The sequence below is a fragment of the Corvus cornix genome, chromosome 28 (genome assembly GCF_000738735.6).
Source record: "Corvus cornix cornix isolate S_Up_H32 chromosome 28, ASM73873v5, whole genome shotgun sequence".
Classification (NCBI taxonomy): domain Eukaryota; kingdom Metazoa; phylum Chordata; class Aves; order Passeriformes; family Corvidae; genus Corvus; species Corvus cornix.
In genome coordinates, this window is record NC_046356.1 from 1,528,158 (window position 1) to 1,553,264 (window position 25,107).

Here is a 25,107-nt window from a genome sequence, read left to right on the forward strand (position 1 = left end):
TAAAGAAGTGCTTGCCATCAAAAATTATTTCCATATTAACCCCCCAGCAATTGTTTACAGCACACCAGACACTGCAATCCCTCTGAGGCTGCTGCAGCATCTCCTCAGTGCTCGGGAGCCAACAGCTTCATGAAGACAAGTACCATACTTACAGTTCTGGTCAGAATCTTCTATCAATATCCTCAACTTCTGAACACAAAGCTGGAAAAAAAGACCACACCATGTTTATTACAGGTCTTAATTAAAGTAAGTCCTCATGAAGTTTACTCAATACACAAGGAAGTATCTGACCAAGACTTGAGGTCTCCAGGTGAGAGGGTTTTGTTGCATTAACAGATTTCCAAACAAAAGGAACTTCTGTGTGACTGTATTGATAGCAGGAAATGAATAAAAGTTGGGAAAACTCTCAAACTCTACATTTTGGAGTGAAATAAGTAGGAGAATTTCTATAGGAAATGCTTCAGTCTGCAGGATTGCACAAGAAGAGCACTTCAGTAGCTGTAACTTCTGGCAGAGGAACACAATCCCATTTTCCCTGGCCCTTGGGATCCCACAGCAGAGCAGAACAAGCAACCCCCAAGCCCAGGGTCGCACCTGGATGCTGGCGCTGTGGTTGGGCATCCCCGAGGACAGAGAGATCAGAACTGAAACACAGAAGCACAAATTCCAGTCAGTATTTCTGTGCTGTGAGTGACTGCAACACCACCTGACAGTCCACACCTAGCTCAGCTCTCAGGGAAAGGTGCCAGATTATTGTTTGTCTGTTTGCTTGGATTTTTGGGGGTCTGAAGGGAGGAGAGAAGGTTGTGACATGAACTTATAGTTTCATATACCGTAACAGTAATAATAAGAGGGCCGGAAAAATGAGTGTAAGGGTGGAAACAGCTGGAACAGCCAGGTCAAAGCTGCTCTTCTTTGCTCTCACTAAGGTTTATTTCACTGACATCAGGTAGCAGTCAGGGCTGTAAATACATCAGCAGCTACTGTACAGCTGAATTTTTAATTGTGCACTTTCCTAATGCAATGGGATGCAGCAACAGATCCCAGAGTTCAATGTGATTAGACTGGAGCTTTAATCAAGCCAGCCACTGTTGATTATATGGGACATTTGAAAGCTCTGGCAGCACACAGCCCCACTGCAGAAAAGGTGGGCTCACCTTGGTAACTGCTGCTGGCACAGCACAGCCAAGCCAAGCCCAGCTGTGCCTGAGCAGGTGCCACGTGCTGCCCTCTGTCCCTGCAGGGAAGCTGTGCTGGACACTGTCACCTCCAGAGCTGGCAGGTGCCAGGTGCTCCTCTGGTGTTTCAGGGCTCATTTGCTGGCTCTGAGTCTGACATCACCAGCCCTGAGGTGTCCTGGGTGGGTGAATTACGCCTCTACCCACGGGATGACCCCACTGGATCTCAGTGAAGGCCTCTCTCATCCACAATGGAATTACCCTCCGTGTTATTTTCCCTCCCACCATGACACCTCATTTCCCTGAGGGAATGAAGGAATACATAGTGAGTGACAGATCTCTCTTCCCTCTCTGAACTGACCCAGCACAGCAAGTTCTGCACCATTATCCAAAGTACCCTCAGGAGACAGACAGACAATCTGTGAATGTCAATAACCCTCTGCTCCACACTCTGATAGGAAAAGTGCCGAGCCTGAGCTGCAATACTGTGTTATCCCTTTTTGCCTTTGTTTTCTCTCACCCTCCCAGTTACGGAGTTCATATCCCCTCCCCAGAAACTGAAACTGCAAATCAGTAATTCCAACTGCCTCCTCTAAGGAATTACACCCCACTTTTAAGCTGCAAAGTTGCAAAATTTAAAAAAAAAAAAAAAAAATCTGATCCATCATCACATAAGAAAACTTGGCAAAGAGACATCACTCTTGTTTTAATTCTATTGCTGCTGGTAAATTTTGTAGTTGTAGCAACATTTAGGAGCTTGCACATAAATAATCTCATTGTCTGTGCTTGGTTTCAGCCTTCAGCAAACAACACAGCTGGAGGGACTGTGCCTCACTCACTGACAACAAAGGATTTCAGCCCCACAGTGACACAAAGTTTGCCAGGAGACTTATTCTATTAAAAAATCCATTAAGTTAAAGAAAAAAGGTTTACAGATGGTGTTAGTTGATGACAAAGTTCATCACGTTTTTTTTCTAGGTTCCAAGTTGCAGTTCTCACCTGCTATTACTGTGTTCACACATTCATATAAGAGAGACATGGCTGAGGTGCTGAAACAGAAATCAAGTATATTAAATAAGGAATAAACCAGCACATTTTGAAGAGTTGTCAGCAGTATTTCAGAGCTAGTTAGCACCTTGAACGTCACAAGAAATTGTCAATATTCTGCTCCATATCCCTTCAAACAGATGAAATTATTCTCACTCAAAAACTCTTGGGGGAAGGAATTTTTAAACAAATGTCTAAAACCCCAAAAATCTTCCTGGAAAAGCAGCAAGCAAGAGCACTGTGACACAAGGAATGAGGAAGGAAGTGGTTACTCAAACTCCAGCACCAGTCACAGAATACTGAAGCAATCTTGTCCAAGAATCAAATTAAATCCTCTGCCCAAGGTCAAAAATTCATGACAAGGCAGATGGAGAAGCTCGAGTCTCTCTCCAAGCGAATGAGTCACGCCCCAGCAGCAGAGCCTTGGGAGGCAGGAACACACTTCCCATCCCTGGAAGTCAGCAACCCATTTCCAATGTCTGATTTCCCCCAAATCTCAAATTCAAGGCTGCTTTTGCCAGCTGAACACACAAGACAGTGCAGTTCTGAGGACTGCAGAGATCCTCACAAAGCCTGATCTATACAAGAGGGAAACAGGGAACCTCCCAAGCCCCAAAGGAACAGGCTCCAAGTGCAGGTTACACAGGGAAGGAGCACAGCTCCAGAGGCAGCAGCAGAGCAATGCCCTGAAGGGCACTATGGGATGCTGAGAACCAAGACCAACACTTCTGCTCCCTGGGCACTTGCTGGGACAGCTCAGGGTGCTGTGACTCATTATGAGATCCAAAATGACTGAATGGAGACCAAGCCAAAGAGGATCCAGACCTCACAGCTAAGAATTACCAAAGTGGGAGCTGGGGACAGGAGGTAGGATTGTCCATCTTCCTGCTTTTTCTGGTGGGTTGTATCTATTTGTTACTGCTGACAACTCCCTGCAGGTTGTCATCTGGATGCTGGTCTGCTCTGAGCTGGTCTGCCTTAAAGGAATACGAGGATGGACAGAAATCACTTGGCTAAAGCTGCTCTCAAGGCTACAGAGAAATCTGCTTAAAACCTTGCTCTGTCATATGAAAAGAAAAACTTTTTCACTCAACAACTCCTGTATAAGATCACACTTCCTCTTCAGAACTGGGAGAATACAAGTATTCCCTCCAAGGCATCTATTTCCTGATTTCAGTTCAGAATTAGAACCACTACACCACCACAAACTAGCATTAACAAGGGACAAGGAAATATCTTCTACTTTATTTAATCTACATTTAGAACATATATATTACAAGAACCTCTTTCAAAACACATCTGAGCTGCCAAATGTATGAGAAAGGACTTTAATATATTCCTTGTCACACTGCTTTGGTGGGTAAGGCACTCCCAAAAGTCAGGAATCAAATGTGTGAGGTGAACAGGAGAGGCAAATACACAGCTGAGCCTTTTGTAAGCCAGAGTTTTTATACGTCCTCCACAGTCATCTCTGGCTTGAAATGCAGTGAAAGGAAAGCAAGTTGCCCCAATTTTCATGCACTCTTTGGAGGAATTCATGCTGACAGTCAGACACCCAGAGACTTTCCTTTAAGGTATTTTACCTCAGGTTTTTCAGAAACAATCCTGATGCGAGATTATTTTTTGATACTTGAAGCCAATATACTGAAAGTCAAGAAGTTGTTAAAAAATGCATCCCCCCCAGCTATTGATCCACCCACCAGGTCCTTCCCCAGTCCTGACTGAACAAGGCAGGGTCTGTCACACGTACCTGTGGATGAGGTTGGTCAGGGGCTCAATCAGTTTCTTTCCCAGTCTTGGTTCTAATGGAGTAAGAGCACCAAACTACTCAAAGAGAAGAAAAGTGAGTTAATAACTGCTTTTCAACACCTTCAAAACATTATGTAAATTACAGCTCACTGTACTTAAACCAAGCTATATTAACATATTTTTCTCTTTGGTTACATTCACAAACATTAGAAGATATTCCCGGTTTCTTTTTATTCAGATTGAATGGTAACTGTGCCTTCCAGCAAGAAATCCATTCTCACAACCAAGGTAATTTAATGAGAACCCTAATTCTCTAAACAAAAAGCAGAATACTTGCCAGTTTTATAATTTTAATGAGAACCCAATTATTGGTTGATGACGTCATCAACTTGAAGAAGAGCGGAGCAAGGGAAAGGTAATTTTTGGGATTGCGTCGAGCCAGCTCACAAATAACATTTACTGCAGCAGACTGCACACCTGGGGAAAACAAATGGGAAAAGCACAAATCCCATCAATGCCTTCACTGTAATTGAAGTTTCTGGTGCAGAACCCCCATAGCAAAAGCAGCTGAAGCTTCAGACCTGTGTGTCCAATGGTTTGGCCTCATTCCCAACCCTGAGGCAGTGAAGTAAATACAAGGATGCAAAAGCAAACTGAGAAAGGGTTTTATTTAATTCTGACTATTTTCTAATATAGCTGCAAGCCAGGTATCTGCTTTGGGTCCAGCATGAGAAAAAACCAGGACACTGCCACATCCCTGCCCTGGACTGTGGAGAGCTGGCTGTGGGACACAGACAACACAATCAATAATCATCCACCAGAGAATTCCCAATCACTCTTGACTTCTCTAATATGTATTATTTAAACATGTTTAAATACAAAACACAAATAATTCTTTAAACAATCTGACTGGACAAGTTCACTCCCTTCTCATTGCTCAGTCTCTACATGGATTGGTGTCAGTTTGGAATGTTTTAGTCTAGACAGGCTGGGTGTCCTAGGAGAGAGCAATCCTTCTCTCCATAAAGCATAACAGGGATTTTCTTCCTCTCTCTGCAGGTGACGGTTGTGTGTATTTTGCTTTCTTTAGTAACACTGTCCCTGGAAGATGAATATTCCATGCCCACAATCAAATAGTGCAGGAAATGCAATTAAATTTCCCCCTGTAAATGCAGATACAAATCAAGTGGAAATCACAGACACACAGCACACACAGAACTCCTAAACCAAGTGTTTGTGCAGTGAGAGAACACCAGCACCTCCTGAAGAATGAGTAAAAATGTGAATACGATACAGAGCAATTGCTAATTTCCTGTGCTGCTGCTGACCTGCACTGACACAGTACTGAGGGGCCCAAAGAGCAGTCTGGACTCAAATAAATAAAGAATACACTAAAGGATGTTAAATAATTTTAAATGTGTCCACTGCAAGTCAATAGCTGCAGCTTGCTAAAAAAGCACAGGAAATAACAAAAACGGAACTCCAAACCCTGAAATCAACTCAAATATTTTCAATAGCCAAGTTTAGTAAGCAACAAGTCAGGAAACTTTAAGCTGCTTTCTCCATTAAGTTTTAAGCACTGATATATTTTCAGTAACTTTGGGTTTGAAGAAATGGATATTTAAAGAATATATTTTTAATATGGCAACACCTGTCAAAACTCTCCTATGCTCAACTACCCTGAAACAGGTGAGTCAGTGCCCAAAAGATGATTACAGCATTTTTCATGGCTTCTTCTCCTCACAAGCTCTACAAGCACATGGACCTCCATATATGTGAGCAGAAGGAATTCACTCAAATCCACTCACCGGGATCTGGATCTTCAAGTTTCTCTTTAAGGCGAGGAAATGCAGGACGGAGGGACTCTGGGTACTTCAAAAAAACTTTGTACATGATTAACACTGCCTTCTTCCTGATGTAAGGCTTTGTGTGAGACATCTGTTAACGAAACAAGTGCAGTCAGGCTCTGAGCAGATCTGTTTCCAGAGCTCCTATGCTCACACTCCTGTCTCTTCAAAGCTCTTCCAGGGAGACTCAGCTGATTTTTGAAAACTCAGCTTTGAGGCAAGAGCAAAATATTGTTGTTTATCATCAAAACTAATGAATATATTTCAAAGTGATCCTCTTGATCTAACTTAGGTCTGTAAAAGCTCCCCAGAATCCCAACATGCATCAGCTCTAAATTTAAGATATTTACCAGATTTGAATAACTTAATATAATTACAGGGTAAAGTTATTTCCATCTTATCAACTCACCAATGTCATGATGTCATTTGCCAAGTCCCTGGCAAGATCTGGAGTAACAAAACAGGACAAGCCAGTCAGTGCAACTCCAGTATCATACTGGTTAGGGCTACTCAGATCCTAAAAAAAGAGAAACAGGCTCAAAAATTTAAGATCACACAGGATATCAAGAAACAACTTCCTCAGACTAATTTTATTCATTCGACATAAATGAAGCAGAGCTTCTGCTTCATGGGAATATTTATCTATCAACTACTAACACCTGCTAAAATACAGCCAGCCTGGGGTTTAATAATGGGCACAAGCAATCATAATTAAACAAGAGATGGATGACTGCAACATAAAAGCAATCAGAGAGGTCGCACCTTGGTGGTGTTTTGGGAATGGAAATAGTTTCTAAACACTCATTACAGGATCACAAACATATTTAAAGTCCTAAAAAACTGGTATTAAACACTAACCCTGCTAAGTCCAATTCCAAGTGCCATCAATTTCACTGGGAACAAGCACTCTTGGTGAGTGGTGTCCCACCTTAATCTAGTAGAGAAATGAGATTATTTTTCCTCTGAGCTCCTGGCAGCACCACAACTTCCAGTCCACAAAACAGGACACAAGTTATGTGTGTGGAACACATTTACTGGTCAAGTTTCCTTGGATCTATTTGTAGTCAGGATCCTACCCAACCCTCCATAGTCTTTCAGGTCTTTCTAAGCTTCAGACACTTAACCACAGTACAATTAATCTCTGAGTATGTTCAAGTATAGACTATAAATTGTAGTTATCAGGAAACAAAATATGAAGAAGCTGCACAGAGCATTCCCACATGGACTGCTGAATTAAGACTCCAGATTCACGCGGACACTGAAGCTGCTTCAGGAGAGCTAAACATAGTCAGTCAGGCCTTAGGGGTCCTGTGCCATTTGCATCTCATTTAAAAACCTGCTGCAGGTGGGGGGAAATTTGAGTCTACTTTAAGAATAATGAAATCCACTTCTTAAAGAGCAAAAAAACTGCAATTCATCCTGGCTTTAATGTATTTTGAGAACAGATAAATCCTTAAAATCTCAAGATGTTGGATCAATGAGACATGAAAAGGCATAAAAAAGATGCTTTTAAGTAAAAACTTGGGCACAAAGCAGAAGTAGCCAGTAAGTGACTGAAATTCAGTAAAATAAAGTGTCCATAATAAAGACAATAGATATTCATATTCAGCACAGAATAGTTCAAAAGATAAAGGGAAAAGCACTAGTTCTTTAGGGAAGATACTGGATAACATCCCACTGATCTTTTTTAAGCAAGTAAAAGACATTTTGGTTCCTCAGATGGTAAAAATGTAGGCACGTCTTGTACTGGATCAGTCAAGTTTTAAAGCAGTGATACTTAAAAAATGAAAGTTAAGAGCTTTAAAAAAATATCTGTAACTTCAAGAATGGGAAAACTATGCTGCAACCCAGTAACCCTAAGTGATGAGCTCTGTGAAAATGAATACAACACACTTGGGTACATGAATACAGAACATAACTTTCCATACACTCTTCACGATTTTAACACCCAATTCTACCAGGGAAGTCAAAGTCTGATCTGGAATTACAGACAAAAAGAGCCCTCACAAGTAGAAATGTTGTGGAGCCATGTGACTGCTCATTTTACTTCAGGAATGGGGACATTTTTTCTGCCTGTTACATTCTTATAAGCACTGCCTAGAGACCAGCAAAGTTATTTCTGTCACCATTCTCTGCTGAACAAACACAGAGCTGGTATGAGACAGCACCACGGAGGGCTGTGCACAGCTCCTGAGTGTTTTCATTAATCCCTCAGTTTGTGGAATGACAGGAGACTGAAAATCAAGAATTCTACTTAAGCATCTCTGTATTCCTAAAAGGGAAATACTCGGTACAGATGTGAAAGTGCAAGTGGGGAGAGAGTGCAAGAAAAAATAAAGAACCGAACATTTACCTTTCGGATCTGATTAGTTGTCAACATAATGACATCAGTTCCTTCATGAAAGCACTGGGAGGCAGCCAGGTAACCAATGCGCTGGGAAAAGGCAAGGAGGAAAACCAGTTTTGTTTTTAAAGTCAATTTAGACAATGTTCAGATGGAAAACAACCGGTGGCTTTATAAGCAATATTAAAAAGATGAACAATTAGGTTTGTGTAACAGAAGAGGCGTGACAGGGTTCTCTAGAAAAGGGGGTTTATACCAGGAAAGAGAAATTTCAGACAAGTAATGTTCTGATAATTTATCTGTCTTCTGGATAATAAAACCACCTGCACCCTTCCCTATTTTGTTACAACACAGTTCAGTGACCACAAAGCTGCAGAAATAATGTAGGATTGTCTACTACATTTATTTTTTCTGTGTTGACCCCTGAGTTTCAGGTGCAAAGCCCCATTTGGAAACCATTCGTTAGGAAGTAACATTCCACCCTGTTTGGTGAAAAAGGTCTGCAACAGAACATGAAACAAATCTTTCAAGAAAAATTATAAAGCTATTAAAAAATAAAAAATACCTGGTACTATGAATCTCAGATGGTCTTCACATAAAAGTACCCTGGCTTTTCACAAAAGATATCTGACAGCTTGGCCAGGACACCTGCGTTTACAGAGAACTCACCTTGAATGTAAACTTGGAAGCACTCATGACTTCAATAATGTTGAAAGCAGCCCAACTGATGTCATAGCCCAGCATCTGTAACTGTGAGTAGAAAAGCCAAGATAAACTTCTGAAATAAGAGACTCAAGAAAATAGGTCAAGATACCTCTCAAAATTGAAGATGCAACAGGAGTCTGAAAATACTACTATAAGACTATAAGGTTTATGAGATACACCACTCAGTAAGTGAAAGACATCACAAGATTTAAGCAGTTTGCATTAGTTCCAGATTGCCCAGAGCAGCTGTAGCTGCCCCTGGATCCCTGGAAGGCCAGGCTGGATGGGGCTTGGAGCAATCTGGGACAATGGAAGGTGTCCCTGCCCATGGCAGAGCCTTAAGATCCCTTCAAATCCAAATCATTCTGTGATTCTGTGATATGCAGTTCTATAAGCATTGATGTGAAGGGTTTTCTTCCTGTTTTGTTTTTTTTTAATAAAAACCATAACAGAACCACAAAAAGAATTCTTTACCAGTATTTCTGTCTTCTCCTTATCAACAAAGGACTGAGCAAAGAGAAACAAACCCAGTTTCAAGTGCTCATGTCACTATGTCGTACGAACCAATCCCGTTGAAAACAACTTCTTTTAAATTGTTTTAAACGAGATTCACTTCCTGATCCATCACAATAAAATCCAATTGTACCGAACAGAGCAGGAACGTGCAGCCTCTGACGTCAGAGCTGGGTGAGTGGTGTCCTCACAGCCTGCACTTAGAGCAGTCTAAGGAGAGCAGGCACCCAGACCCAAGGCTGGCTCCAAATCAGCAGGAAAGAACAAAATCCAGCGGCAATTCCATGGGATACCAGCAAGGCACTTACATAGGTCAGTTTGCAGACTGCGTTTGCCTTCACTGCGATGTTGTCCTGCTTCAGCTCCTGCTTGATCTCATCGATGCACTGTGAGATGTATTTTGCCTGAGGAAAACAGACAAACAAAAATTTGAGCTCCTTTACCAGTTTCTCAAGATTTCCATCATGTTGGTGGGGAGAAGCAGCAGAACTCAGTATCTGCAGGCACCAAATCTCACACACACACTGTTTAGTAAGCACTTAACTCTGACAAAATTCCTTATTAAAAAGAACCACCACAATTCTGTTACAAAACCAAAAGTATGAGATGTTTCTTTGGTGGTTGGCCTTTCTGCCTCTCCCTCACAATTACACCACTTGCTTCAGAGCTCTAGATTCAAAAATCTGCAAAAATGAAGTTGTTCAATGAAGACTGAGTAGGCAGAGGTCTGAACAAAACCAGAGTTCACCACTGCAAGAAGGCTCACTTCCCCCAGAGGATGTCAGAGAACACCCGTTCATTACATGACAAGAAGAAACTGTCAAACACTGTTAACAGCCCACAAATGAAAGGTGACTGATGAAAACATGCTGAGCTACCCCACTTTTGGACATGCTGCCAATGATGACACTGTGGGTGTGCACCCACAGCAGACCCTGGGCACGAAGGGACACGGCACAAGGCTTGGATGGGACACAGGTGCTTCCTGGATCCCCCCCAGTCATGGAAAGTCCCACGGAAAGTCATGAACCCCCTCTCTGCTTCTCAACTTACATGAGCCCTTTGCCATTTACACATTTTGATAAATAACAGTTATTTGTATGAATTTCTCAGCAATTCAAAGAGCCAAATGTCACAATGTTTATATTTAAATATTGGTGCTTCACATCTTTCCAAGCAATCACATCTGTGCTTGTGGGAAGGATGTGGCAAACATGTGATTTAAAAATATCTGTACAGATTTTACTTTATAAGCAGAGTTAGCTCAGCCAAAGATTCTTCCAGTTCACAATTAATTATTATTTAAGTACTGAAGGCAGCTGCTACAGGAATCACGAAAATTTAAGTGCAAAGAAATAATTTCTCTTTTCAAAGCCATGCACGCAACCAGGGTATTTCACATTCCTGCCAGAGGAACCAGGTTAGAACCTGATTACCTAATCCCTGCCTGAATACCACCACCTTCCACCAAAAAGATATTTTCAGCATAGAAATCATCATACTGGCCTGACTTTAATTAATATTTTTTCTCCTTTACACTAATTTTTGTGTATTAATGCAACCAATTTTTAGTCTTACAAATGTCCTGGACTCATTATTCAAGTCACAAAAGTTTCCTGCTAGAAACGGTGGATGGAGAATGGATGGAGAGCAGCCCTGGGGAGAAGGACCTGGGGGTGTTGGTGGGTGAGAGGCTCAACCTGCCCCGGCCATGGGCACTGACCCCAGAAACCCCCCCTGTGCTGGGCTGAGCCCCAGCGTGGGCAGCAGGGGAGGGGGGATTCTGCCCCTCTGCCCCGCTCAGCTGAGACCCCACCTGCAGAGCTGCCCCAGCCCTGGGGAACAACATCAGGAGCACGGGGAGCTGCTGGAGCCACTCCAGAGGAGGCCACGGAGCTGCTGCAGGGCTGGAGCCCCTCTGCTCTGGAGCCAGGCTGGGAGAGCTGGGGGTGTTTAGCAGGCAAATGAATGAACTTGAAGGAATTTAAGATATTCCTAAATGTCTGTGTTTGGGATAAAAATACTATCCTTACAGTGGGAATTTTCATGTTAAGGGAGGGGACTGTAAATACCAAACAACCCTCTCCTCAATACAGATCCCTTCTGTCCTCCTCGATACAGGTGAGTGGATCACATCTGCCAAAACTGGAGATGGCGTCACCCCCAAACACTTAACAACATAGTGCCCAGGTGACTTTACCCAGAAGCAGATTTGGGATTCTAAGCCCTTCACCTGAGAGTGAGTCAGGTCCAGACAACTCATGCACGAAGTTTAAACTCTTGAGTATAAACTAAAAAAAAAAACCTTCTGAGAGTAGAAAATAAATACTTCATCAAAGATGCTGAAAGAGTGACTTACACAACATGCAACTGATCCACAAATATATTGTACTTGGCCTTGAATATTTTATGTCCACAGAAGAGCACGCTGGAGCAGTGTCACAGAATCCTTCACGTGTGTATCTTGTTGCCACATCCTGGGCAGTGAGGCCAGCGCTGGTTCTCGAGGCAGAACACTGACATGCAGGTTCTCAGTCTTTACATCCATAACCAAAAGCCTCACTTATTTCCCACTGCATCTATCCCCAAACTATTCAAACATTAGCTTAAGTTTTCTGGCAACCTCTTCAGAGTTGAAGAAAACTCACAGTGTGAGCAGGAGGGGGGAAAAAATAGAGTACAGACAAGTTCAGTAGTGTCCAGCCGGGCACAGCTGAGCACAGGCTCCAGAGTCACCATCCACAACATCCCACACGCAAATCCCTGCCTACCAGTCAGTCCAACTTCTGGAAAAGCATATTACAGAACCCACAATCAGATCTGAAACCGAAAAAAGGGATTAGAGAGAGCAGAAAGAAGTCCTTCCAAAACAGCTGTACTTCAAATCCCAAAACACTCCAAGGAATGACAGGTGCTATATATAGAAAGCTTTACAGGATCAGCAGGTATTAACTTTTTGCTAATCCTGTGGAGCAGCACTGCCATGAATGAGCAATATGAGGAAAACCGATCTATTCAGTCTCCCACTAAAATCTGAAAGCCAAGCACCACACCCAGCTGGATTCGCTGCCACATTTAACACCCACAGAACTGGGAGGGAACACGTAGGCGGGAGCGGATCCTCAGTGAGGCTCTGGCTCCTTGGAAGAGCTGACCTCGGCACAGCGCTGGACAGGACCTGCACCAAAGCACTTCCCACTGCCCGATAACCACAGCCCCCACCGCAGCCCACGAGCTGCCCAGTGGGGTCAGATGAGACAGCAAAAGGGAGAACAACCACTTGATGAAATGATAAAAATTGTAGCCACTCAGCAAGGCCTAAGTATTTGGAAGAAAAAAAAACCCCCACATTTACATATTGACGCAGCAAAAAGTCTCGCTATCTTGCCCAGCAGCGCTTCTGTTTTTTCATAAATCCTTCTAATACAGGAATTTCCTAGTGTGGTAATAAAAAAATCAGTATTTCCCAGGATACAACTAGCTCAGTTTTTCCTTAAATGCTTTTGAGGTCCCATGAGTCACAGAACCATTAAGGTTGGAAAAGCCCTCTAGGATCAACAAGTTCAACAGCTGTTAATCCAGCACTGCCATGTTCATCACTAAAACATGCCCCCCCAATGCCACATCCACATGTTTTTTTGAGGAATGGTGACTCCAACACTGCCCTAGTCAGCCCCTTCCAATGCCTGGCCACCCTTCCTATGAAGAAATTTTTCCCAATATCCAATCTAAATCTTCCCTGGCACAACTGAAAGCTGTTTCCTCTTGTCCTGTCCCTGTTCCCTGGGAGCAGAGCCCGACCCCCCCCGGCTGCCCCCTCCTGTCAGGGACTTGTGCAGAGCCACAAGGTCGCCCCTGAGCCTCCTTTGCTCCAGGCTGAGCCCCTTTCCCAGCTCCCTCAGCTGCTCATCACACTTGTGCTCCAGTCCCTGCTCTGGACAGGCTCCAGTCCCTCAATGTCTTTTTTATCATGAGGAGCGCAAAACAGACCCCAGGATTCAAGATGGGGCCTCAGCAGTGCTGAGAGTTCATTTATGCTCACAGCATTCATTACAATATCAATATATTTCTTAGCTATTGATTCCTTACTAGTTCTGTGACAGAAGAATTTGCACTTTTGTGTTGATGGCTCACACATTCTGGCCAGTTGACTGAGGAGCATTTCTAAGCCCCAACATTTACAGACCTGTGGACATGCCCAGCCAGATGGCTCTGAGCGAGCCAGGCAATGCTCAGGCAGCCCCTCACACAGAGTGTGGTGAGGACAGGCAGAGCCACGAGGCACAGGAACCCTCTCAGGAAGAAGGATGGGAGGGGGCAGAACTGCCCGCCAGCAACAGAGCTGAAGGCTCTGAGAGCAGCAGGCAAGGAGCTGAGAGGCTCGCTTTTATTCCTGCTAGGCTGCCAAGTGGGAAAGGAGCCTTCCCTGCCTCGGTGGAAAAGGCTCCTTAATGAAATGCTATAGCAACCACTCTGGTAATTGTTCTGTCTCCGAAGGAGGATTACAGGAACACGCCCGGAGCAGCCCAGCTAAAGCCCAAGTGGAGCCTGCAGATGTGAGCAGCGAGTACTCGACAAAGCTGTGAGAACAGCACAGTCACAACTGCATTTCTCAATGTATGTCACCAAAGACATGCTGGAACATTTTATACGAGATACACAAGCTGTTTTTTTAAAACAAGCCCAAATTCCTCAAGAATTCCAAGATCTCACCTAGAAAATATGTGCATTTAAATGAATGCAAGTGGCTAAAATAAGAAAGAAGGCATCATGAATCAAAGCCACAGTCCCTTTGAAATGAAAGGAGGGAGGGGAGAGTGGGTCATGGTAAGAAGACAAAAACGTAATTTTACAGGATTTTTCATTTCCCATCAGTGTTTTTTGACTTAACTCTGAAAAATACAAGAAGTTTATTCCAAGCCACGACAGAACTTGGGGCTTGCTGACAATTTCAGAGATGTTCACAAAAGATTATTATCTTTCTCAAGCAATATGTGAAGTTAAAAAAAAAGTCATTAATCTGTACAACAATTATATTTCTAAGAAATGTACTCCATGCTGTACTTTCTTTCATTAGCTGACAGGAACACACTAATGATTGGAACAGAGATCACTGCAGAACCTGTACATTAAATTTAATCATGTAAACTACTCATTTCCAGTAGTCTTTAAGAAGTTGTATTCTCATGTCAGCCATAAACCACCTTCCAAACCCAAGAGAAGGCAAACTCACATTCCTACTACTTTGAGTTACAGTCCAGCAAACCAAATGCACTTGATTTCAGATTCAAACCTGTCACTGCAACATCCAAGTGCTTCCACCCAGATGAAAGAGCAAAACGTCAGTGAACATTTGTTGGGACCCCCACTGCAACAAACATTAGTTCCTATTTCTCTTGTGCTTCCAGGGTTAAATACAGTGTTTTAAGGAAAGAATTATTAACACTGATTGCCACAAGGAACAAGATATTTTCTGATATAAATGTGTAACTACACCACAGTAAAACAGAAAAGTTTGGAATAATTAGATCATAAAAATAAATAAGCACAAAATGTAACATTTCTTCTGTTTTAGGCACTATAGGATTTATCAGTTTTTGGTAGACTTTGAGACGAACTCTGTGAGATCACGCTGAGCACAAGCACATGACGGTCTCACACGAGAAGATGCCCACTGTTAGAACTTCGTAACATGACCACAATGCTCAACACCGAAGGCGGTCACACCACAGACACCTTGTGGAGGTGAAGGAACTTTCAGATCTGTTTGTGCTTCAGGCAGCAGATCCCATTCCCAGCACGGCACAGATCAGCTGCCAGCTCCTGACTCGGGAAGAAGGCTGGGAAGAAATACGTATCACTTGCCAGGCTTCTCTCAAACCCCCAAAAGCAGCACTTCATGCCAAACACCCCTGAACCGGTCAGAGAGAACATAGACACCTCTAGTGTTTGCAGTACCTGGACATGTTGTACCGCAACAGTACAGAATAAATCAACTGAAGTAACAGACAAGGACATTAAAAAGCAAAATGTTCTGCTTTCTCCTGACTTGAACACAGCATTAGAGATCAACATATTGCATGTTAACTTCCATAAAAATACTGTATTATTTAACTATTGTAGAAAAAGCTATTTGAGATAAATAACAGCATCTTTTGTTAAGGATACTCCACCGCTGGATAGAAAGAATTCCAAGGCACGTGCTTCCCCACAAGTAACTTCACCAAAACCATACACCAGGCAAAGCAGCTGAGCACAGAACAGAGGATCAGCAGTAACTGGGAAGCTGCACAGTGTTCATCTTGATGGGTTTGCAGCAGCCCAAGTCCAGCAGTGCAGAGGGCACTCAGCTGGAAGAAAGGGCTCAGGAAACTGAAAGGCATTTTCATAAAGCCAAGCTTATCTTCCACTCAGCTGCTGATAAACAGCATTGCTGTACATGTTTTAACATGCCTTAAACGCCCGTAGTTTACCCAGCTTTCCAGGGATTTACTTTCTCATCCTGAGGTATGCTTAAGATCCCAGCCCAATGTACTGTTCTGAGTGACAACACCAGAGGCATGAGGTTCTGCTGGCTCATTTGCAGCAGACTTCTATATCATTTATTAGAAACATGATGCATTACCCACTGCACCCTTGTCTGGTACAAGCACAGCGAGATCATGAGACTCCTTGGCCAAACAACACCAAGGAAGGAATGCAAAAAGTCGGTTTCCATTTTTTTCTTTTGTTAATGTTTGCTGAAGTTATACACACCAACTGAAATCTGGCATGATGCATGCACGCATCCATCCGAAAGTGACTTATAAACCAATTAAAACCTTTGAAGCTTATTCTAAAAATTCAGAGACATGCTATGCAAGTAGTGTGCACTGATTTCAGGGCAGATACCCAACGCCACACCACCCACTACAGCCCCTTAAGGCACCACAGAGGATCTTCTGAACAGGTTTGTAACACAAATACTGGATTTCAGGAAAGAAACAGCTGTAGAGTTGCAGCTGCTTGTCCAAAAGTGACTCCAAGCACCTGCAGCATCCCTCCAAGCACTGGGGTGTTCTAGCAGTCTCCCATGGACAGCTTCTCTTTGGAGGTTTACCCAAAGGCAATTCAGGATTTCACTCAGAAAGGCACTGATGCAGAAAGCTGGAGCTACATGAGCCGTCCTGGCCCCTCCCAGGTGGGCAAGGCCAAGATCACTGCTGGCACCTTGGGAATCAGGAAAGTGGCAATCAGCAGGCCCCAAACACTGGTAAATCAGTAAGCAGGCACCAGCAGCAAGGGTCTAGAGATGTCCCTTAATTATCTCCAGTCTGATCAGTCCCTTAATATAAGCACATCTCCAGTCTGATCACAGTATTTGTTAATTTAATTGCACAGCAATTAGACAATCCTCAGGGGTCTGTGCTGTCTAAACCATATCCAAGCAGGCAACTTTTAAGCCTGGAGAGATGCATCAGATAGAAGTGCTCATCCTTGCAAATACAAGATGTAGCCAAAGTTTTATTTCTACATTACTATGCAAAAAGCTATGCGAGTGTTTTTACAGCAGATTTTTCAACTTGCTTGTTCCAGACATCTCTGTGCAGTTTCGGGCTCTGATAAAGGCAGGCTTCAGTAAAGCACATGCTTTGTTGGATGCACAGGAAACAGTCACCTCCTCCTAAGGAAATGAAGTAGCTATTGTTGCTGAGGCTCAGATGATAGAAGTAGTTCAGAGGGAAACCAAAAAAAGATGCTTAATGATATATTAATACCATATAGAAATGTAACACTGAAACTACTACAAAGCTCTAACACTGATTCATGCACAGCTGTGAGTACTTTGCAGTTATGGAAAGGTAAGGAGGACAATGAAGAGAAAGATGGTTCGTGGCCATTCCTGACTTTTTAAATTCAGCACAAATATTTGGGTAATTAAAGTAAGTTTGTTCACCTCCTCCCTGCTGTACAATCACACCACTCACACTAAACAAACATCCACTCCCAAGGCTGAAGCTGACTAACACACTGATACACTTGGGGCAATATATTTTATACAGCTTTGCCACAAAGATTGAGCCAACCAGAAGAAAGTTTCAACATTCCCACATTGACACCTACCTCCATTTATATACCTTTCAACACGGGAATTTCTCAGCAGAAGCTGTCAGGTTTGAACATCTAGGTCATCATGGAAATAACAATAAAAAACAGCTAACAGGGTTTATAAACTGACTGCTCAGCCTGCTGGGCAGTGACTGAGGGGAAGCGGGTGGGAACCAAACATTCCTAATACCCAGGGACACTCAGGATTCACTTATTTCAGTTGCTTTGAACATTTGCTTCTTATTTAAAAAAAAACCCCAAACACTCAACCACCTTTCTAAGCTACTAACACTACCAATAACCATGTTATTTTCTGCAGCTTTTACCCCACTCAAATATCCTGACACCCAGATTTTAGCAGACTCCCCCTTAGATGATGAAGCATTTCAATTTCTCAGCGTGAATGATCAGCAGTTTTTAATAACCTAATGAACACAAATGCTTCCTTGTAACTGGTCCCATGACTCGGTTCTTTCTGATGCCTGTCATGTAATGCTGCCCTTCACAGGGCACCAGGAACAGGACATACTCCCAAGAACACTTCGAAGTGAAAAACCTAAAGGTGCTGTCTGTTCATAAATGTATTCACTAATCCACACTATGGAGGAAGAGGTTTTCAGTCACTTTCACGGACACTGTTGGCAAGAAATCACAAAAAGCCCCGTTTTCTGCACTCAGCACCAGGACAAAGATGTGCATCAAAAAGCATCAAATAAACAACTCTCTGCAGTTGATCACAGTGCAGAAATGTAATTTGTGTCTATATTTTACTTTGATTTTTCTGGCTGGTTTTCCCCTGGCCTCACTAAAGGTACAGTGTATGGTCACTCCATTTCTTAGGTACCAGACAGCTCTTCCTCTCCCCTGGACCTGCTTAGGCACAATATTCACTTCCACGTGTGCCAGTGCGGATCTGTCTGGAGTGTTTCAAACCCTCAGCAGAGATGGCCATAAAATGATCAGGACTGGGAACAAAGCTATTATCCCCACTTATGCCACAGTCAATTAAGTAATATTTAATACAGGAGAAAGCAAGATGAAAGGCAGCACTAATGCAAAGCCTCAGCTGTTCCTGCCTGTAATCATAGGAGAACAAGCCCATATCTTGGCTCGTGTTCCACGCTCCAGGCCCTTTGTCTCCGTGACACAGCAGGTAAGGCAGGACACTGTCACACTGGGCCTTGCAGGCCAGCCCCAGACTGGTTCTTCACCAAGTGGTGTGAGGTCCTTATCCAACCCTCTTTGTGTATTGTTCCTATTTCCGACTTTGTCTTTTCCAGTGATTCACACACGCAAAGAATTAACAATAGCAACTCTAGATCCACTTGGAAGTGGGTGGAATAATGAGCTGCCTTCAAAGATATCAACACATATATGACACACAGCAACTGATCGAGCAGCAGTGCCTGAAAGAGCTGTCTGTCATCAATGAACTGCACTGCCCAGCAACTGGTCTGTTCTTTCAGGCACCAACAAGCTGTTTAGCATTCCTCAAAACTCCCTGATTATGTTCCATCCCACATCCTTTACCATGAAATACTAATACTGCACCAGTGGCTGAGGCCAAGCTGTCAGAAGCCACAGCATTAGAAGGTCTTCACCCTTGCTGAGGACAGGCTGAGCCCAGAAGAGTTTTGTGATGTGAAAAGATGCCTCAAAACTCCCCACATCATCGTTTCATCTGAACATGTCAGAGAAGAAGCTGGAAGTCAGCAGTGGAGCAGAGTGGCCCTTTATTTAGGGGAAAAAAGGTTTTTTAACAATACAAGTCCCCTGTCCTCAGGTAACGCTCACTAAGCAGCAAGAAGCCACTGCCAGGTTGGAAAGCCCAGGCTGACAGTAAAACACACATTTCACAGCGTGACACACAACGCTCCTCCCATTTAGCATTATATTAGTAACTGAAGTTAATTTTTTTTTCCAACCTTCCAACCAGCAGCACTGATTGCTCCTTTCACTCTTCCAAAACAATTTAGGTGTAAACCAGCAATGAGTTACTTATCACCAAACACCACAGACAGGAAAATGTGAATTTTTCAATATGCTTTTTCCTAAAAGTATCAATTACCAAAAAGCACAAAGGGCTAACCCTGGCACGCACAGCAGAGTGTCTGAGAAAAGAGGGGGACAATTTTCTCATGTTGTAAGAGAAGTACACAGGTATTTCGTACAGAACTTTTTTTAATCCCTTCTCTCTCCTTATGTGTCCTGTAGTAAATCAAAGACACCTTAAACAGAGGGCTACTGTCTGAATGAGACTAAGCACACTCATTAACATCTGTTTCTGTTACTTTATAATTTCAGTTTAATAAAGGAACATCTCACATCACAGGAGCTTCCTTGTTGGGAAAAACAAACTTTTAACTGTGAATGAAAAACCCTGTGCAAGGAGCAAACAGCATCAAAGAATTATCCTGTCCCTTATTACACATTTAGGAGAACAGGTATCATTTATCAGTTTGGACTATCTTGGCAAAAATCCAGTATACTTTTAACAGCCTATGGTACAAGCCATTCCTCTCCTGAGCATGCTGTGGAGCAGATACAGAAGCAGTAGGCACGAAGTGGGAGAAGTTACTCCACGGCATACAAAACCACCTAATAACTGCTGAAAAACATCACTTTCCTTAGCAAAAGCATTCCTTTTCCAAATGAAAGGGAGAGAATGAGGTACTGGAAGTAAAAAGTCAGGAAAAAGCAGTAAGATCAAGTCGTTCTAGCAGGTTTGAGCTTTGAACTGGCACTGGGAAACACCACAGGGACTAAAGCATCTGTTGGAAAATAAACGCAACGTGTCAAACCCGGGAAGGAGCTAATGCTGTTCTGCCACCTCATTCCTTGCACACAGCGCTTACTCTGCAGAAGGACGATGCAGCTCCAGTATTCCCTAGAACACTGGGAAATGGACAGAGTAAGTCTGCGCAGAGCAGTAACTGTGTTAACCTCCTCCTGTCTCTTACCCCACAACCTTAGGGAAGTCCATCTCTTCAATTTCAGTGTTTTAAACTCAAAATAAATGGGTCAGCTTTGGATACAGAGCAGGAAGAACAACGGAAATGTCTCTGACAGGGAATTAACACGCTGCAGAGAGGCTGTAAGCTCGAGGGCCAAGCAGCCTCCAGCACTCTCAGCTCCTCATACGACCTGAGGAGCACACAAAACTTATCAATAAAGAGACGTGGGCCTCCTCTGACTTCAAAGTGTGAGATTTAGGGTCGCAGCAACACAGGAAGAATACAAACCCATCAAGCAAGATCACAGTGGCGCTGTCAAAGAGCTGCACTGTCAAAGAGCTGCACTGAGAACTGGGGTACCAAGCACTTGGTACATCCTGGACTGCAAACACAGCCTCGACCTCAACGGGCTGTAAAATACCAGATATGGTCATGTGGTACCTGCGTAAGAAGCGGAAAGGAATAAACCTTTCCATCTCAGATCTACCAGAAGAGACTGCCCAGAAATATGAGGGAGTAAGTGATGGCAGATTTTTCCATGTGATTAAATTCCAAAAACCAAAACCCAAGACATATAAATAAACTAACCTTCTGCAAAAAGCACAAGTAAATCAGAAGTCAAAGCAACAATCTTGCCTTTCTTTTCATGTCATTGCTATTTAACAATCACAGTAGCTCCTTTCCAGAGACAACTCTTCCTGGAGCAACTCCTGTTGAGCCAAGACCAACAGCCAATATCCTCCCCACTAAAGCAAAGTTGCTTTTCTGAATAGGACAGAGTGTCTCTCTTAGGCTTAGACACTTATCTTGAAACACAAAAATGTTGGTTGAACTACAGTACTGGAGCAACATTTAACAGTGCAATGAACAATGGAAGCACTGTAGAGGAAAGAGCAAGAATTTTTGCAGCTACTTCCTCTAAAATAGCATTCTGATTTTGTAACATCACCTGAAAATTAGCCAATGTCCCTGGCCACTGCCTAGGAAGCACTGAATCCACATCCAAAAGCTCAACAGCAGGTTTACAGCTCTCTCCAGCTGAGCCAGGAAAAGGACCAGTCCTGAGTTGTTTGCAGCCACTCTCTGGAATGTTTGAAGGATTCCCAAACACACACATTTTATCAGTGCAATGTCTTAATCAGCTGAACGCATCCTGGTTTGGGTTTTAATTTTTGCTGTGCTCGTGAGGATATAAAAAGGCATTATCTCTATAGTTCTCTATTTTAAAATCTCACCATTTGTACTCCAAACTAAAGAGTTTAAAATCCCATCATGCTGCAGCCCCACTGTTGTAAGAGACAACATATTGCTTTGACCTCACTGAATCCCAGAGTGCGCACATACTCGAGTAACAGCTTCCTACAAACACACAGAGCCCTAAAAAATTGTCCAATGAGTGTTTTTTCCTAACTCAAAGGGCACCAAAGCCAATACATTTTAATCATTTCTTGTCACAGACTGAGAACAAGCTTGGTTGGTGTGGCTCACAATTCTCTTTATGAAGTTGTTTGTGACAAAATTATTTTAGAAAACACATCCAAATCTTCTCAAAGAACTGGTGCCACAAAGGCCTGGACCTTCACCAGGAGGATCCTCAGGGGTTTGACAGGTGATGAAACACTTTCTGTCCTATGGACAAAGGAATAAAACAGATGTACTAAAAGCAGCACTACACACTGGGGGGAGTGCTCCACAAGAATATTGCTCACCAGGTCCAGCTCTGGCACAAAACATTAGACCCATAAATTCCATACGAATCTGCTGTTGCAAATTCATGGTGTTTCCCACATTTTGCAAGGCACTGCACAGCAGCCCTGCCTTCCTCTGCCACCACACCAATCCCATAAATTTAACATATGCTGAAATAAATTGGATTCGATGACCTGATGGATCCCTGGAACTCAGCATATTCGTCATTCTGTGATAAACAGAAGTCTCCCAGGTATCCTCACTACCAAACAACCCCTTGTCCTATGCACAGGACAAAGAGATTTTGGAAGTTGTATTTTGCGTTTCAGTCCTATAACACCAGCAATGAAGACCAGTTTTCCTAGTAAAGTTCTTCACTTAGTTACATGTTTACAGCTTTTCCAGATGCTTTTGATAGCTGATACTGATTCCACAGCAACTCCTCAACACACCAGCAAAGCCCAGCTGCTAGGCCATACATAAGAAAGCTTCTCAGGCTTCATGAGTTACTTGAAGATGAACATAAATGACATCCTTGGTGCCCGTTACTTCTCAATTACCATGTGACGCTTCACTGTGGAGTCTCACATAACACGTTCTTGATGACTAATTATTTCACCTATACTAATTTCCTGATCACGTGCTTCTCACACAAAAGTGGATAACAGGCCAACACAGAGAACTGATTGCTGCCTAGAAAAGCTCTGAGAGAAGGACATTTTAGTCAGGAAATGCACAGCATAAATAATCTGAAAGCTGAATTAGGAGCTTAGTATAACAGCTTTAGGGTGAAGAATACATAGTTAACTACAGCACGTGACTGTAGGGCTCGAGAGGAAGGAATTCCTCTGTATTATTCCTCTATAATACTCATGTATACATGTGCGTGCACATACATATATATATATATATATATATATATATATATCTGTACCTATATCAGGGATCTCAACACCACAACACACTGAGTGGGAAGGTGAGTACCAAGCACGACCCTCCCTTATTAACTCTCGTGCTCCACTCCAGCCTGTCCCTCCGGCCCCACACCCCAGCGTCACCTTCCTCGTTCTGACTCCCGCTTCCCTCTTCCCAAACCAACACCCCCTTCCCAGACACGGCCCCAGCGGACAGCAGTGACATCCCCGGGCCGGAGCGCGGGGAAGGGTCGCCTCACCTCATCCTCCTTGTGGTTACGGATGCCGCGCACCAGGTCCTGCAGGTTCTTGTCAAACATGCGGTCGATGCTGCCCTTCACCATCTTCAGCGCCATGGCGGCGGCGGCAGCGGGGCCTGCGCCGGGCTGAGGGGCTGGGCCCGGCCGGGGGGGCCGCCGCGGTGCTGCTGCCGCTCGAGCCGGGTGAGAGCAGCGGTGCCGGGGCGCTCACATGCCGAGGGGAGCGGGAGAGCACGGGCAGAGCTGCCCTGGCGGGCGGGCGGGCAGGCACGGGCGACCCCGGCCACAGGCACAGCTCCGGGCAGCGCTGAGGATCCGGCACCGACAAAATGGCGGCCGGTCAGCTGAGGGCTCGGCCACGCCCCCACCATGACCACGCCCCCCACCGACCGGCCACGCCCCCGGGCCTGACACCGTCCGCTGTGCTGCTCTCCAGCCCCGCCCACTCCGCCCAGACCGCGCCTCCGTCTGGCCACGCCCCCGGAACGGTCCCCGGCACTCCCGCCCGCCTCGCCGCTCTCCAGCCTCGCCCCTGTCACCCTGGACACGGCCCCGAACGGTCTGGACACGCCTCCTGATCCCGCCCCGTCTGTCCGCCTCACTGCACTCCAGGCACGCCCCCTCCCCCTCTGGCCGCGCCTCTGACCCGCCCCCTCATTATCGCCCCTCTCAGCCCCGCCCACCCCGCCCCGCCCACGCCCCGTGTAGTCCGGTCACGCCCCGAGCCCACCCCGCCCCACCCCCTCGATAAGGCCACGCCCACTCACTCATCAAAGCCCCGCCCCCTCGGCCCCTCAGGAGGGTGCAGGCCCGGGAGGGGATCCTGCCCCTCTCATCCCGTGGGATGGAAACAGCAACGAACACCGACCTGCAAACGCATGAAAGAAAACCCCAACCCTGGAAGCGCTTGGAGCAAACGCTGAGTATTTAATGAGCCGGTGGATCTGAATTGGGGGCGAAGAGGCCGGTGGGATCCCGGGCTGTGTTAGGAGGAGCATCGGTGGTAGGACATGGGAGCTGATCCTGCCCCTTCCTCAGCCCTGGTGAGGCTCAGCTGGGGTGCTGTGTCCAGCTCTGGGCTCCTCGGGATCAGCGAGACATGGAGCTCCTGGAGCGGGGCCAGTGGGGGCTGTGGAGATGATGAAGGGCCTGGAGCATCTCTCTGCCCAGGACAGGCTGAGGGAGCTGGGGCTGCTCAGCCTCGAGAGGAGCCGCAGCTGAGAGGGGCCCTCAGCCCTGCGTGTCCCTGTGTGCAGGGAGGGCTCCGAGCAGGGCCCGGGCTCTGTTCCGTGGGGCCCAGCAATGGCACCAGAGCCACGGGCAGGAACTGATGCCCAGAAACTTCCACCTGGACATGAGGCAGTCTTTGCTGTGCAGGTGACCAAGCACTGAAGAGGCTACCCAGGGGAGGTGTGGGGTCTCCCTCACTGGGGATATTCCAGAACCATCTGGACACAATCCTGTGCCCTGTGCTCTGGGATGGCCCTGCCGGAGCGGGAAGGTAGGAGCTGATGACCCTGTGTGGTCCCTGAAACCTGAACTATTCAGGCATTCTGGAATTCAGCCCCCCCCGTCCCGCGACAGCCGCGTCACCGCTGCCCCTGTTGTCACTGTCCCAGCAGCGGCCACGCCCCCGGAGCCACGCCCCCGCTCCGAGCCACGCCCACCACCCCGAGCCACGTCCCCGAGCCACGCCCCCGCTCCGAGCCACGCCTCCAGCCACGCCCCCATCCTGGCCACGCCCACCCCCGGCGCTCCCGCGGGTCCCACGTGGCAGAGCGGGCGCGCGCAGCGGGGACACGCGTGGGAACAGCGGTCC

General features: G+C 45.1%; 1 protein-coding gene across 2 annotated transcripts in view; it reads right to left on the minus strand.

Annotated features, from left to right (window-relative positions):
• Positions 1-23,627, minus strand: part of AP3D1 (adaptor related protein complex 3 subunit delta 1) — a 43,412-nt gene extending 19,785 nt beyond the window's left edge. For both annotated transcript variants that reach the window (XM_039566152.1, XM_039566151.1), the window contains exons 1-11: positions 23,289-23,627; positions 9,692-9,787; positions 8,835-8,915; positions 8,175-8,255; positions 6,231-6,338; positions 5,783-5,912; positions 4,312-4,451; positions 3,976-4,049; positions 2,178-2,227; positions 595-644; positions 153-201 (exon numbers count right to left, since the gene is read on the minus strand). In XM_039566152.1, coding sequence (XP_039422086.1) covers positions 153-201; positions 595-644; positions 2,178-2,227; positions 3,976-4,049; positions 4,312-4,451; positions 5,783-5,912; positions 6,231-6,338; positions 8,175-8,255; positions 8,835-8,915; positions 9,692-9,787; positions 23,289-23,384 — 955 coding nt within the window. In that variant the 5' untranslated portion in view covers positions 23,385-23,627. The remainder of the gene's footprint in view (positions 1-152; positions 202-594; positions 645-2,177; positions 2,228-3,975; positions 4,050-4,311; positions 4,452-5,782; positions 5,913-6,230; positions 6,339-8,174; positions 8,256-8,834; positions 8,916-9,691; positions 9,788-23,288) is intronic.
• Between the last annotated feature and the right edge of the window lie 1,480 nt (positions 23,628-25,107).